At 40.5% G+C, this 14836-nt stretch overlaps 1 protein-coding gene across 1 annotated transcript in view; it reads left to right on the top strand.

The window, feature by feature from the left end:
* LOC139693349 (polyglutamylase complex subunit TTLL1-like) overlaps positions 1-14836 on the top strand; it is a 29900-nt gene that overhangs the window by 2212 nt on the left and 12852 nt on the right. Inside the window, exons 3-4 of the mRNA XM_071591476.1 lie at positions 6900-7030; positions 8997-9249. Of these exons, the coding sequence (XP_071447577.1) occupies positions 6900-7030; positions 8997-9249 (384 nt within the window). The remainder of the gene's footprint in view (positions 1-6899; positions 7031-8996; positions 9250-14836) is intronic.

Genomic DNA, 14836 nt, shown 5'->3' with positions numbered 1-14836 from the left:
TGCCGTAGATCTGTTCCCAGTCTCCTTTTCTTTATCAAACCATGAATTCGTTTCTTCTTCCCATTCATATCTTCCTCTAATTTTTAACTCAATTTATCCAACCACATGTTTGTTTATCCCTTCATTAACTATACTTTTAGCTTCTATTTGATAGCTTCTATTCATCTACATCTTTATCAATACCCTGCAAGCCACCAAAAAGGTGTGTGGCATGGGGTGCAGCACCAGGAGGAAAGGGTAAGGGATGAGGGGGTTAGGGTTTTTCAAATGGATGGGGAAAGGTAAGGGGAACCTGCAAAAAAAACATGTAAATATAATCGTATAGCCATGCGCAGTCGCTACCTTGTAGGCTAATACCTGTTATGTCGAGCCAGCTCCTGGGAGATTTCGATTACAAGAATTCTGGTCTCTTATTGTTCTTGGAAAAAATGACCATTTAAATCTGTCTGTCTTGCAGTCAATCTCTCTAATCTTATATTTGTGATCCCTCCGCCCGTAATACATTGGGGTTCGTATTATGTTCTTGATGTCATCGGAAAATGGCCCATCTTTAAATGTTTTTAATAATTTTAATCTATATTTTAAACGCTGCTGTGTAAGGGAATCCCAGCCTAAATTTTCTAGCAAAGTAGTTACGCTACTGTCACTGCGGTCATAACAATTTTTGACAAAAGTAGCCCCCCTCCGCTGAACTCGTTCCAATTCTGAAATTAAATTTATCTCTTTAGGATCCCATTTACTGGCAGCTTACTCTAGGTGGGGCCTGACTAGGACAAGAAAACATCGTTCCTTCACTTTCTCGTCACATTTACCCAGCACTCTTTTTACAAATCCCAATTTTTTATTAGCACGACCGCATATTTCCCGTATGTGCTTTCCCCAGGACAGATCGTGAGTAATTGTTACACCCAAGTATTTAAAGGAATCTACCCTCGAGATTTCTGTTTGTTTCACTTTGTAACTAAATGAGGGGGTGTTACTCTTTTCCCAAAAATGTATTACTACGCATTTTTTCAAATTTAATTCCAATTGCCATGTATCGCACCAAGTGTGGATTGCATTTAGGTCGTTAGCTAACGTGACTCTGTCATCGCGACTTCGAATGTCCCCATTAATCACCATATCGAGCAATTTCAGTTCCAATTATTCCTGCTTTTTCTCTCCATCTCTTTCCTTATAATACTCCTATAATTCCCAATTCTTTTTTCTGTGGCCTCCTTCACCTGATCTTTCCTTCACAGAGTTTCCTTTCATCTTGTCTTGCCTTTATTTCTGCGGCACACTTCTTCCACAGCTCTTAAAATAGATTCTTTGTGTTCTATTATAAATGGCCAGACTAGGTGGTAATTGTGTACCCATGGTGTTCCCTTTTGGTATATAATAAAATAGCCACATTCTGCTGCTTTTCCCTTTCTTGGGATGGGTGTCAATACTCGTCTAAGAGTCAACCAGCCATATTCCTTGTAAATGCTTCAAACCACCCAACAAAATCTCTACCTTAATTATTTTTCCAACTCAAGAGTTGTATTGTAGGGGTCCTGACAGCCTTCTTAGATTTCATATATTCACATGCCTTTTCTTCATGGTGGTCAAGTATTCCTAGTTCTGAACTATTCTCATTGACATCACATTCTTTTTCAAGTGGTATAAGCAGATTATTATTATTAGGTAATCTACTGGTTAAGGTAGGTTTTTGGATGGACAAAGCTACTAAATAGAACATTTTGTGACTCCTAACAAAACACAAAATCCAGCATCCTACTCTATATCAGGTCCCTCTTCATCTCTGAGTACTTTCTTTCTCCCTTCATCCCGTCCAACATCCCTATCCTGTTCCATCCCTTTCCTCGTTTGCCTAACATTCTCCCCTCAATTACAGTCTTCAACATTCCGCTACCGGCCAATACCCCCTTCATCCACTTTTCCTGCCTCCATAGGATTTCTCCCAACAAACCCCTCTCTTCGCCAACCATACCAAGAACTTCCTCATTTGTTTTCTTCTCTGTCCATTTCACCTTCTCCAATCTTCGCCACACCCACATTTCAAAAGCCTCCAGTTTACGTCTATCCTCCTGCTTCAGTGACCACGTTTCCGCGTCGTACATAGCTACGCTCCATATCAAAGTTTTTACGAGTCTTTTCTTAATATCCTTACTCAACACCCCTGTCATCAACTCCCTCCCCCTTGTAAAAGCCTCTTTGCCTAGTGCAATTCTTCTCCTTACGTCGCTACTACCTTGACCGTATTGGTCCAAAACCCTTCCGAGATACGTAAACTGTTCTACCTGCTCTAGTTTTTGCCCTCCTATTTTAATGTTTAGCTTAGCCTTTTTCTTTCTAGAAAATCGCATCACATTTGTTTTATTAATATTGATTCTCTTTCCATACCTGTCGCACTGAATTACCAATCCACTCAGCAATGCTTGCAACCCCTTGGCTGACTGACAAACTAAAGCTTGGTCATCAGCAAACCTACCTGATATTACGGATTCCCCGCCCACTTTCATTCCTACCTCCAGTTCTTCCCATGCCTCTTTGATCATTTCCTCTGCATACAGGTTGAACAGCAATGGTGATAATGGGCAACCCTGCCGTACACCTCTTCCTAACAGTGCCCATCCGGACTCCCTGTTCCCCACCTGCACCTGAGCAGTCTGAGACATGTTGCGGATTAGCCTCCTATCCCTCCAATCTATTCCTATTTTCTGCAATATACTCAGATAAGCAGATTAATCGTACCTAAATCATGACAGTTCCTTCACTATTCTGTGCCCATTTAACCCTGCCTCTAAACCCTCTACATCTTCACAATACATCTTCCACTATGCTTCTTTCACCCCATTAGTTTCTCTCCTCACATTGTTCATCGGTGGCTATTTTTTCTCCCTGATTCCATTTTCACATTCTTCCATTACATTCTCTAATCCATCTTCCTAATCATATCTTCTGTAATTCATGGCTTTCTAACCCTTTTTCTATTTATTGTTCCTGTTGCTTTGTTTGCCGCTTTATTTACCCCTCGTTTTAGATATTCCTGCCTTTCTTCTACTGTACCCATCCCCTTATCCTCGCTCAGAATTTTATCAATGACCTTGGGTTCCTTTTCACCCCGATTGATTCTCCTACATTCCATTTTCTTATTGTCCTTTCCTTTCACATTCTCTTAAATTTAGCGGTGCACTTAATGAGCAGTACAATTGTGATTCAGAATCCATATGCACTCCTGGGAAACTTACCTACCCAAATTTTTTTTGTCCCAACTAGACAATAAGCTGTTTCTCCTATATGATTTTCTCACGACAGTCATTCCTCTCTCCTACCACACTTCCATTTCCCCCTTTGCCTACCACCACAATCCAATCACCATCAAGGGATTTCTTCCAGCTGCATTCGCTATCATTTCATGTGATTGCATACATCATCTTATGTGTTAGTCCCTATGAATGCTTGTCGTTTTCCCATTCACTGTTCCTATAGTTCTGTTTGCAGCTTTCGATATCCTTTTTTTGAGATTCTTCCACCTTTTGTCAACAGTACTCATCTCCCTCTCCTGGCTAATAAATTTACAATGTAGTTCCTCTATATATTCGATCCACCTCTCTTACACCTTCCTTGGTTCAATCAATAGTTTTTCTAACTTACCTTTGATTGAGAGGAAGGCATTTCCCTTCCTATTTCCTGACAATGCTCTCACCTTCCAGTAAATTGTATCCATTTCAACCTCCCTTTGTAACAATTCAATATCCTTGCACTGGGTCTTTCACCACACTTCTTTTGCTCAATTTCTTTACCACCTCAATTTATTATTCAATTTTCGGTACTTTCTTTGTCCTAACTCTGTGTTTGCGCTCTTCCATTTCCTTTGCTTGTCCATCTCTCTAATCATCTTGTCTGTAATCTTTGGTTTTCTTGTCCTTTTTCCTATTTACGTTTCTTTTAGTTTCATTTGTGGCTTTTGCTACATCTTTATTGATATCTTCCCATTTTTCTTCTCTAGTGCCCGGCTCCCTGTCATCGCCCATAATTTTCTGTGCAGTCTCGTGGCATTCCTTCGTTTTTGTCCTAACTGATGCCTCTACATTCAATGCCCTCGTCTTCTTTCCCTCTTTTATCATCTTTAATCTGGCATCACACTACATTGGCTCTAAATTGTTCCGAATCCCAATCTGCTCCAAGGAAACTGCAAATTAATTACCCTCTTCTTAAAGTCGTGTGGCTAACCATTATTTGGTCTTGGTGACTGATATCTCTCTGAATCCTGAGGCATTTGCCTTGTTTACTCGTGTTTATTGTGGCATATAAACTAATTGTTAGTTATGATTAAACCATTCCTCCTACCGAATTGATTTCCCCCTTTGGTTGTCACTTGGTCATAAACAAGTCCCCTACTTCACTCCCATCTCTCGTTTCACTCACCAGCACCCACTGTTCAATCCCCATCACCTTCCACTGTTTCCCTCCAGGCGCACCAACAATTGTTTCCTCTAATTTATTGTGTACTCTGTCGACTTATTCCTCACCAAGTTTACATGTAGGCATGTGCACCTGAATGATGACCAAGTTCCTTGGCTCAACTTTACTTCTACTTATCATATTCCATCACTCACCAGATCCATGTTTACTATGCTTCTTCCAAGTTTTTTGCTCAATACTACTGCCACTCCTTGCTGGCTCTCTTCCTCTCCATTTCATACTACTCTATAACTATCACTCGAATTATCCCTGTTATCCTTCCATCTCTTCTTTCATAGGCCTAAAGAATCTTTTTCTATAATCCCCAATTTCTATTTCCCAAATTTCCTGTCCTCAACATTGTCCAAACATTCCAGGTCTCCATTCTGCCTGGTTCAGTCCTCTTTTCTGCTGCTGCTGTTGACTCCAGTTTGCGAAATTCCTATGGAGAGAGGGAAATGGAAGAATATAAGCACAGAGTTAGGTAGAAGGAAGTATGAATACTTTAATGATAAACTGAGGCCCAAAAGAAATAGGGTGAAAGAAGCATGGTGGAAGGTGCTGTGCAAGATTATGGAAAGTTTACAGAGAAAGGTTGAAATTGGTGTGCTGTACAAAAAGGTGAAAACACTGTCAGGGAGTGAAATGGAAAAATCATTGCAAACAATCAAATATAAGTCAGGAAAATATTAGTTGAGCCAGAGAAGATTTAAAGCAATGGAAGGAATATATAAAGGAAATGTGAGGTAAAGAAATTAAGCCAGTGAAATTAGACATAGGGAGAAAATATGACATGGATGAGGGTAGCTTAAGTCCAGGCTCATTTGATGGCATAATGGAAAGGGCATTAAGGGAACTGAAATCAATTTAAGGCTGTGGGGTAGACAACATTTCTGCAGAATTGCTAAAAGGTTTAGGAAAACATGGGAGGAAGAGTTTTTATGGACTAATTTGTATTATTTATTAGGGAGGAATTTGGCTGGGAGACTCTGTAAGATCAGTGTTAGTTCATATTAAAAAAAAAAGTAAAGGCTACACCATGTGAGGACTACAGAACAGTAAGTTTGATTTTGCATGCAGCCAAGGTGGATCATCCACAAGAGGATGGAGAGCATGTCAAATGATCACATAGGGGATGATCACTTGTTTGATCCAGGTAAGGGAGAGGTGTACAGTGCAGTAATCAGGGCACTAATACAGAGGAACATGTAGAATAAAATCAGGATGTCTTTTTGTTATATTTTGGGAGAGCAATTGATAGCCTGAATTGGGTGGAATTAAGGTATAGATTGCAGAAAATAGGAGTGGATTTGCAGGATAGCAGACTAATCCACAACCTGTACATAGCCTGAGGCTTAATAGTCCTCCATATATGTGGAGGAAATGATTAAAGAGGCATGGAAAAAACCAGAGGTAGGAATGAAAATTGGCAGGGAATCTGTAAAATTGAAAGGTTTGCTGATGATCAAGCTTTAATTTGCCAGCCAGCGAAGGGTTTGTAAACATTGCTGAGTGCATTGTAAAGCCAGTGCAATAGGTATGGAATGAGGGTCAATATAAATAAAACAAAGGTTATTTGGTTTGCCTGAAAGAGAAAGGCTAGGTTAAAAATTAAAATAGGAGTTCATAAACAAGAGCAGGCAAAACAGTTAACCCAACTAGGAAATGTTCCGAACCAAAATGGTCAAAGTAGGAGGGACATAAGGAGAAGAACTGTGCTGGGAAAAGAAGCTTTCTCTATGAGGGAATTTTCGACAGAAATCTGAAGTAAGAAGGTATAGCAACCATTTGTCAAAACTTTAATATAAAGCGTGGTTTGGTAGGGGGCGGAAACATGGCCATTGAAGCAAGATGATAGGAGTAGATTGTGGAGGCTTTGGAAATGTGGGTGTGGAGAAGGATGGAGAAGTTGAAATGGAGAGAAAGGAAAACAAACAAGGAAGTGCTAGGCATGGTGGGGGAGGTGAAGGGATTGTTGGGACAAATCCAAAGGAGGCAGGAAAGGTGGATGCAGGATATTTTGATTGACTTGCTATGGGGAGCTGAAGACTGTGATAGAGGGGAGAACCTTTAACGAGCAAGGAAGGGGAAGGAAGATGTTATGCATGTTGGATGGAATAATGGTAGGAAAGAACTATGCAGAATAGATGAGGAACTTATTCAAGTGTCCAATGTCAGCTAGTGTTTTTTCTCAGGAGTGGCAAGTAAATATATTTTTGTATGATTGTATAAGCTGTGTCCATCCAAAGCATACCTTAACTGGTTGAATACATAAAAGAATACTAATACTCATTTCTATCTAAACTCATCTCAATGAAGACCAAATTAACATTTTAAATCGTAATCTCTTCAAATTTGCTGTGAGCGTGAGCCATACAGTGTATTGTGCTTATGGGTGTGTGTATCCTTTGCACACTCCCAATTGTTGACCCATTTCCCTGCTCCAGGACCATCAATCACTTCCCCAACCATTACGAGCTGACGAGGAAGGACTTGCTGGTGAAGAACATCAAGAGGTATCGCAAGGAGTTGGAGAAGGAGGGGAGTCCTCTGGCTGAGCGGACATCTGCCGTTGCCAGCTGCACTGAAGGCGGCCATGAGGGAACCTCTAGTTCTGCCTTTGGTGCCGGTGGGTAAGCAATGACCCAATAGGGACCATGGCACACAAGTAATGCACGTGCCTGCGTATATTTTCATCATTGAAGCCCCAAAGGGGCTCTCATTGGAATGTGCTGCTATTATTAATTTTTTTAATAAGAGCTATCTAAAACTTTCCTCTCAGACACTCCTGCAAGCCTCATTTTCATGGGCTGCAAATCATGCCACTGGCTGCTCTTTAAGTATGTAATCTAATCTTATTTGTTAAGGGAACATTTCATGTATACAAACAAAACTAAAATATCCATAATCAAGATACACCTACTAAGCTTGACGTATGAATTGGAGCAAGACTGTCCAATTTGAGTGCTGATGGACCATACCACCAAGGAGCCAAATATTTTACATACCTCCTCCAGACTTGGAAGCATCTCCTGCAAATGTGTAATTCAAGTGTAATCTTAAAGCATACCTGATTATCAAACCTTGGTACTCAGTGGATGAATTTTGTGCATCATGTAAAGAAAAGTCTTAAATGTTGTTTTGTTATATATCCCTCTGTAATGTACGAGGGTCATCCGGAAAGTAGTACCCGTTCGTGAAATAAAAAGACAAAAGTAAATATTAACAAACATAAAAAATTTTATTTGAAAGAGGATACTTTAAACTACTTCTCAACATAATCTCCAAGCAAATTAAGGCATTTGTCATAACGTGTGACAAGTTTCTGTATTCCTGCTGCATAGTCCTTCGCCGCCAGCTCATTGAGATACGCGAGGGACCCATCTTGCACAAATTTTTGCATAATGCAGATGGTGTTTAACAATTTCATGAACAATTGTTCGAGAAACATTGGGAAAATGCTCACAGATGTCATCAATTGTGACGCGCCGATCGTTCCTCACGAATTCGTCAACTGAGCTCACCAGTTGGTCTGTAATGACAGACGGTCTCCCCGAACGCTCATCGTCGTGTGTGTTCCCCCTCCCCATGTTGAAGTTGCGACACCACCGCCGAACAGACGACTCGTCCATTACATTGTCTCCATACACCTCCTTTAATTGGCGATGAATATCACATGGGCGAACGTTTCTTGCATTGAGGAATTTAATCACTGCCCTCACTTCACAACTGGCGGCGTTCTCAATTTTTTTAAACATTGTAAACAATCACAGAAACAACACAGGCAATGCTAGCGTCACGCAACTTGGCTCAGAGAAGGCAGACAAGCCACTGAAGCTATCTGACCTCGTCCAGCGGCTACTCGCGTCGTCAGCACTTCATGCGGCACGAACGGGTACTACTTTCCGGATGACCCTCGTATATAACCTTTTTTTCATGTGATGTATTCAAAGAAAATTGATGCACATTTTTTGCTTTGTGAGGAAGCTATGCTGAACCTGCCTATGGTGAATAAAGCATTATTAATAATACTATCACATTGCTTCAGCAACCATGTTTCTGTGCCAGACAAAACCATGCTCCATGTCGAAGTTTTCACTAATCTTTTCTTAACATCCTTTCTCAATGGTTCAGCCATCATCTCCCTCCTTCTCGTGAAATATTCTTTGTCTAATGCAGCTCTTTTCTTAAGTCCCTTCTCATGGCACCATATGGGTCCAAAACACTTTTAAATAGATAACAAGTGTATGTGTATCTCAAATCTGATGTTTCATTTCATTAGCACTAAACTATGATCTGAATCTCTCCTCTTCTCTCTTTTATGCTGATGCTATTGGATCCAAATTTGCAAGTATTTTGGTGATGATGACCGCAGAGAGGCCTCACTCCTACCACTCCCTGGCATGATACACCGCCCTCTGGGTCAAGTCCCCTAGTTTAGAGGAATCATTCTCATACTTTTGTCCATCATATTTCTTGTGGGATAAATTTTTGAGGTGGTTTCCTTCCTCAATAGTGTTTTTAATTATATTTGTCATACCCAGGTAGTGGAAGGCAGTACCTGTACCTGGACCTGGTACCAGTCACCTTTGTCCTGCCAGCGGATTACAACATGTTTGTGGAGGAGTACAGAAAGACCCCACAGAGTACTTGGATCATGAAGCCTTGCGGAAAATCTCAAGGGGCTGGCATCTTCCTCATCAACAAATTGTCCAAGTTGAAGAAGTGGTCACGGGAGAGCAAATCTCCTTCAGCTTTCAATCCTTGCCTTGTTCGTGAATCCTATGTCATATCCAGGTGCATAAGTGTAATTTGAGAGGCCTATGCATGATAATGATAATATCTATTTCTCCAGAGATTTTAAGCTAGTAATACATATAATATAAGACATATTAAGGCTGCAAAACATTTATAAACAGCAATAAATTGGTAGACACTAAATGAACAAAGCATAAAACACCAAGAGTTCATGCAGCTGTTAGGAATTTCATCACTCTCCAACTGTATGTATATGTATATATGTGTGTGTGTGTATATATATATACACACATACACACATACACATATATACACAGACACACACACACACACTTTTATATATATATATATATAGACACATATTTTTACATGACAATGACGCGACCTCATCCTTACTACCCCAATATCCATCTCTCGCATACAGACTTTAGTGCCCCCCACCCGTGACAAATTTCCTAATATTTCCCCTACTTGCAACCGCCCCCAATGTAAAACTTGTCTACTTATTAGATCTACTCCCCTCTCCCTACATCCCCTCATTGCCCCCTCACCTCATTCCCATGCTAATTGCCCCTCAAAAAACATTATTTGTCTTTTGTCATTCAAATATTGCACTTCCTTTTACATAGGCCCCCTGTTGTGTATTGCCATGTGTGGTAATGTATTACCCCCTTATCCATTCGAATGAACAATCACCGGTACTCCTGCAATTCTGCCTCACTCTCTTCTCTTCCTATCCCTTCACACGCCAATTCCCACAACCTTTCATTCGATCAGTGTTTTTCTCTCAGCATCTTAGAATCCCTACCTGATTCAGCCACCAATATAGAGATGAGAACTCGTGAATCCGCCTACATATTAGCTTTCCGATCTTTCAAAATTCCCACCCTTTACCGCCATCTTTAATTTCCCTTCCAGCATTCCCTACACCTCACCTCCCTTCCCCACCCAGACACCTTACCCCTCTCCAGCATATTTTCAATCTTACTTGAAGAAGGCCTCAGAGGAGGCCGAAAGCTGAAACAATTTACTGTGTGAGTGTCCTTTTAAGTGTTACTATTTTTTTGTGTTCTATTGTGCCGTCCCATTATTATATATATATATATATATATATATATATATATATATATATATATATATATATATAATAATGGGTTAAGTTAGGAATATATATATATATATATATATATATTCCTAACTCTCTCTCTATCCGCGGACACCGAATTTGCAACACCACAGCCACTCTCAACAAATACCTTGCCAATCTACACCTTGCACTCCTCAAACGCGGTTACCCAGAAAAGTTGCTACGAAATAAAATCCACCGTTCCACCCGACCACACACACCACACAATAAAAAGCCCACATCTGACGCAGGACTCAACCTTTGCACCACCTATTACCCCGGATCACACAGACTGAAAACCCTCCTTAAAGAACTGTTCCCAATTCTACATGACAATGACGCGACCTCATCCTTACTACCCCAATGCCCATCTATCGCATACAGACGACCCGCCAATCTCAAAAACCTTCTGAGATCCACCAACCCTTTGGCGCCCCCCCGTGACAAATTTCCCAATATTTCCCCAACTTGCAACCGCCCCCGATGTAAAACCTGTCCTCTTATTATGCCTACTCCCCTCTCCCTACATCCCCTCATAGCCCCCCCACCTCGTTCCCACGCTAATTGCCTCTCAAAAAATATTATTTATCTTTTATCATGCAAGCATTGCACTTCCTTCTACATAGGTGAATGCATTACCCCCTTATCCATCCGAATGAATAATCACCGATACTCCTGTAATTCTGCCTCACTCTCTTCTCTTCCTATCCCTTCACACGCCAATTCCCACAACCTTTCATTCGACCAGTGTTTTTCCCTCAGCATCCTAGAATCCCTACCTGATTCAGCTACCAACATAGAGGTGAGAACTCGTGAATCCGCCTACATACTATCCTTCCGTTCCTTTAAAATTCCCACCCTTAACCGCCATATTTAATTTCCCTCCCAGCATTCCCCTCCACACCTCCCCTCCACACCTCCCCTCCACGCCCATAACTCTTTCCCCTCTCCTGTTCCATAGCATATTTTCAGTCTCTCTTGAAGAAGGCCCCTGAGAGGGCCGAAAGCTCGAACAATTTACCGTGTAAGTGTTCTTTTATATGTGTCTATTCTTTTCTATTTGTGTTATGTTTTGTCAGCCAATTATATATATATATATATATATATATATATATATATATATATATATATATATATATATATATATATATATATGTATGTATGTATGTATGTATGTATGTATGTATAAACCATAAGCGCAGTAATCAACCCGAAGGTCGATTTGGTAAGTGATGGTAGAGTTCACCCATTACTAAGCCCAATGGTGTGTGAAATTCACACGTCAGGGTAGGGGGGCCAGTTCCTGTCCCTGTGCCGGTTATGGTTTCCCAGGAAGATATGGTACCGGAAAAATCACAAAGCTTGGGTGGAGCTGCAGGTGCCCAGAGTGCCTTGCCCGGGAATCAAACCCGGGACCCTCTGGTCAGAGGTCCAACGCTCTACCCACTGGACTATATATATATATATATAAATATATATATATATATATATATATATATATATATATATATATATTATTATTATATATATATATATATATATATATATATATATATATATATATGTATATATTCCCGGTCAAGGAAATATTTTTACTCTTGTGATCCGTCCGATTCCACCTTCCCCACCTTTATTGTGTTCGTCCTTTATATGTGTTCCTATCCCTTTTCCTTATATCTGTTTATATATATATATATATATTTTTTTTTAAGGTAATCTACCGGTTAAGGTAGGTTTTTCGATGGACACAACTACCAAACAAATATTTTGTGACTACTAACAAAACACAACCCTAAATTCTACTCTACACCAGGTCCCTCTTCATCTCTGAGTACTTTCTTCCGCCCTTCATCCCGTCCAACATCCCTATCCTGTTCCTTCCCTTTCCTCTTTTGCCGAACATTCTACCCTCTATCACAGTCTTCAACATCCCACTGCCGGTCAACACCCCCTTCATCCACTTTTCCTGCCTCCATAGGATTGCTCCCAACAAACCCCTCTCTTCGCCCACCATACCAAGTACTTCCTCATTTGTTTTCTTCTCTGTCCATTTCACCTTCTCCATTCTTCTCCACACCCACATTTCAAAAGCCTCCAGTCTACGTCTATCCTCCTGCTTCAATGACCACATTTCCGCGCCGTACATAGCTACGCTCCATATCAAAGTTTTTACGAGTCTTTTCTGAACATCCTTACTCAAAGTCCCCGTCATCAACTCCCTCCTCCTCGTGAAAGCCTCTTTGCCTAGCGCAATTCTTCTCCTTACGTCCCTACTACTTTGACCGTGTTGGTCCAAAACACTACCGAGATACGTAAACTGTTCTACCTGCTCTAGTTTTTGCCCTCCTATTTTAATGTTAAGCTTGCCCTTTTTCTTTCTAGAAAATCGCATAACCTTTGTTTTATTAATGTTGATTCTCATCCCATACCTGTCGCACTGAATTTCCAATTCACTCAGCAATGCTTGCAGCCCCTTGGCTGACTGACAAACTAAAGCTTGGTCATTAGCAAACCTAACTGATTTTACGGATTCCCCGCCCACTTTCATTCCTACCTCTAGTTCTTCCCATGCCTCTTTGATCATTTCCTCTGCATACAGGTTGAACAGCAACGGTGATAATGGGCAACCCTGCCTTACACCCCTTCCTAACACTGCCCATCCTGACTCCCCGTTTCCCACCCGCACCTGAGCAGTCTGAGACATGTACAGGTTGTGGATTAGCCTCCTTTCCCTCCAATCTATTCCTATTTTCTGCAATATACTCATTAGTTTTTCCCAATTCACTCTATCAAACGCTTTTTCGAAATCTACGAAACAGGCAAATACCTCCTGGTTGTGTTCTATATTCCTCTCGATTAATAATCTCATTACTGCAATGGCATCACGCGTACCTCTCCCCTTCCTAAACCCAAACTGATCATCCCCTAAGTAATCATTTGCCCTACTCTCTATCCTTTTGTTTATGATCCTGAGAACAACTTTAGCTGCGTGGGATATCAAACTAATTGTCCTATAGTCCTCACATGACGTGGCCTTTACCTTTTTCGGAATCGGAACTAAAACTGCTCTCACAAAGTCTTCCGGCCAGATTCCCTCCTCATAAATGCTACGGATCAGCCCATATAGCCTCTTCCTCCCACATTTTCCTAAGCATTTTAAAAGTTCCACGGGAATGTTATCTACCCCCACGGCCTTATTTAGTTTCATCTCCCTTAATGCCCTTTCTATCTCATTGTCTAGTATGCCTGGACCTAAGCTGTCTTCCTCTACGTCATTTTCTTTTTCAATGTCTAACTGTGTTGGTCTGAGTTCTTTACTATACAGTTCTTCTATATACTCCTTCCATCTCTCTTGGATCTTTCCTGCGTCAACTATTACCTTACCCGCCTTATCTCTAACTATTAGCATAGCTCTTCCTTTCTTACTTCCCGATAACGATTTAACTTTGCTGTACAGCGCACCGATTTCACCCTTCCTCTGGAGACTTTCCATATCCTCGCACTGCGTCTTCCACCATGCGTCTTTTGTGTTATTTGTTGCCCGCCTCAATTTATTGTTCAATTCTATGTACTTCATTTTGCCTAATTCTGTATTTATATTCTTCCATTTTCGCCGCTCATCCATCTTTGTAATTATCTCATCCGTGATCCATGGTTTCCTAGTCCTTTTAGCGTTAACGGTTCCAATAGTGTCTTTTGCGGCTTTAGACAACCCTTTTTTGATCATTTCCCATTTTTCTTCGATAGTAATAAGCCCTTTACCATCCTCCATTATTTTCTCTACCGCCTGTTTGTATTCCTTCCTTTTCAACCCATTTAATGCTTCTACATTCCATTTTCTAACTCGCCGCCCCTGCCTTATCTTTTTGAAACGTACGCTACATTTCATAACAACTAAATTGTGGTCTGAGTCCGCATCCGCTCCCGGAAAGCTGTGGGAATTTATCACACTATTCCTAAACCTGTGTCTAACCAGGATATAATCTAGCTGATATCTTCCTGAGTCACCTGGCATTTTCCATGTATACCTGCATATATATATATATATATATATATATATATATATATATATATATATATATATATATATATATATATATATATATATATATATATATATATATATATATATATATATATATATATATATATATATATATATATATATACATATATATATACACACACACATATATATATATATATATATATATATATATATATAGTACAATACACAGTAACACACAATATAGAAACACAAAAAAAGAGAAGAACACTCACACGTTATTTCTTGATATTTCAACGGAAACAATCCGTCTTCCTCTGAAGATATAGAAGTAATGACTGCTGGAGTTGTTGAGGTGAGGGGTGCGAGAGAAAGGGAAGGGGGCCAGGAGAAGGGGAGAACGGGAGGCGAAGGAGGGGTGAGGGTGGGCTTCCACAAAGTAACAATTTTAGGCCACTCCCATCAGTGAACGACATTCAGGCCCGGATGCTGAT

The sequence above is a fragment of the Hetaerina americana genome, unplaced genomic scaffold, assembly GCF_022747635.1.
Source record: "Hetaerina americana unplaced genomic scaffold, ioHetAmer1.1.p SCAF_47, whole genome shotgun sequence".
NCBI lineage: Eukaryota > Metazoa > Arthropoda > Insecta > Odonata > Calopterygidae > Hetaerina > Hetaerina americana.
The sequence above is the reverse complement of the archived record's forward strand: the minus strand, read 5'-3'. Positions and strand labels throughout refer to the sequence as shown.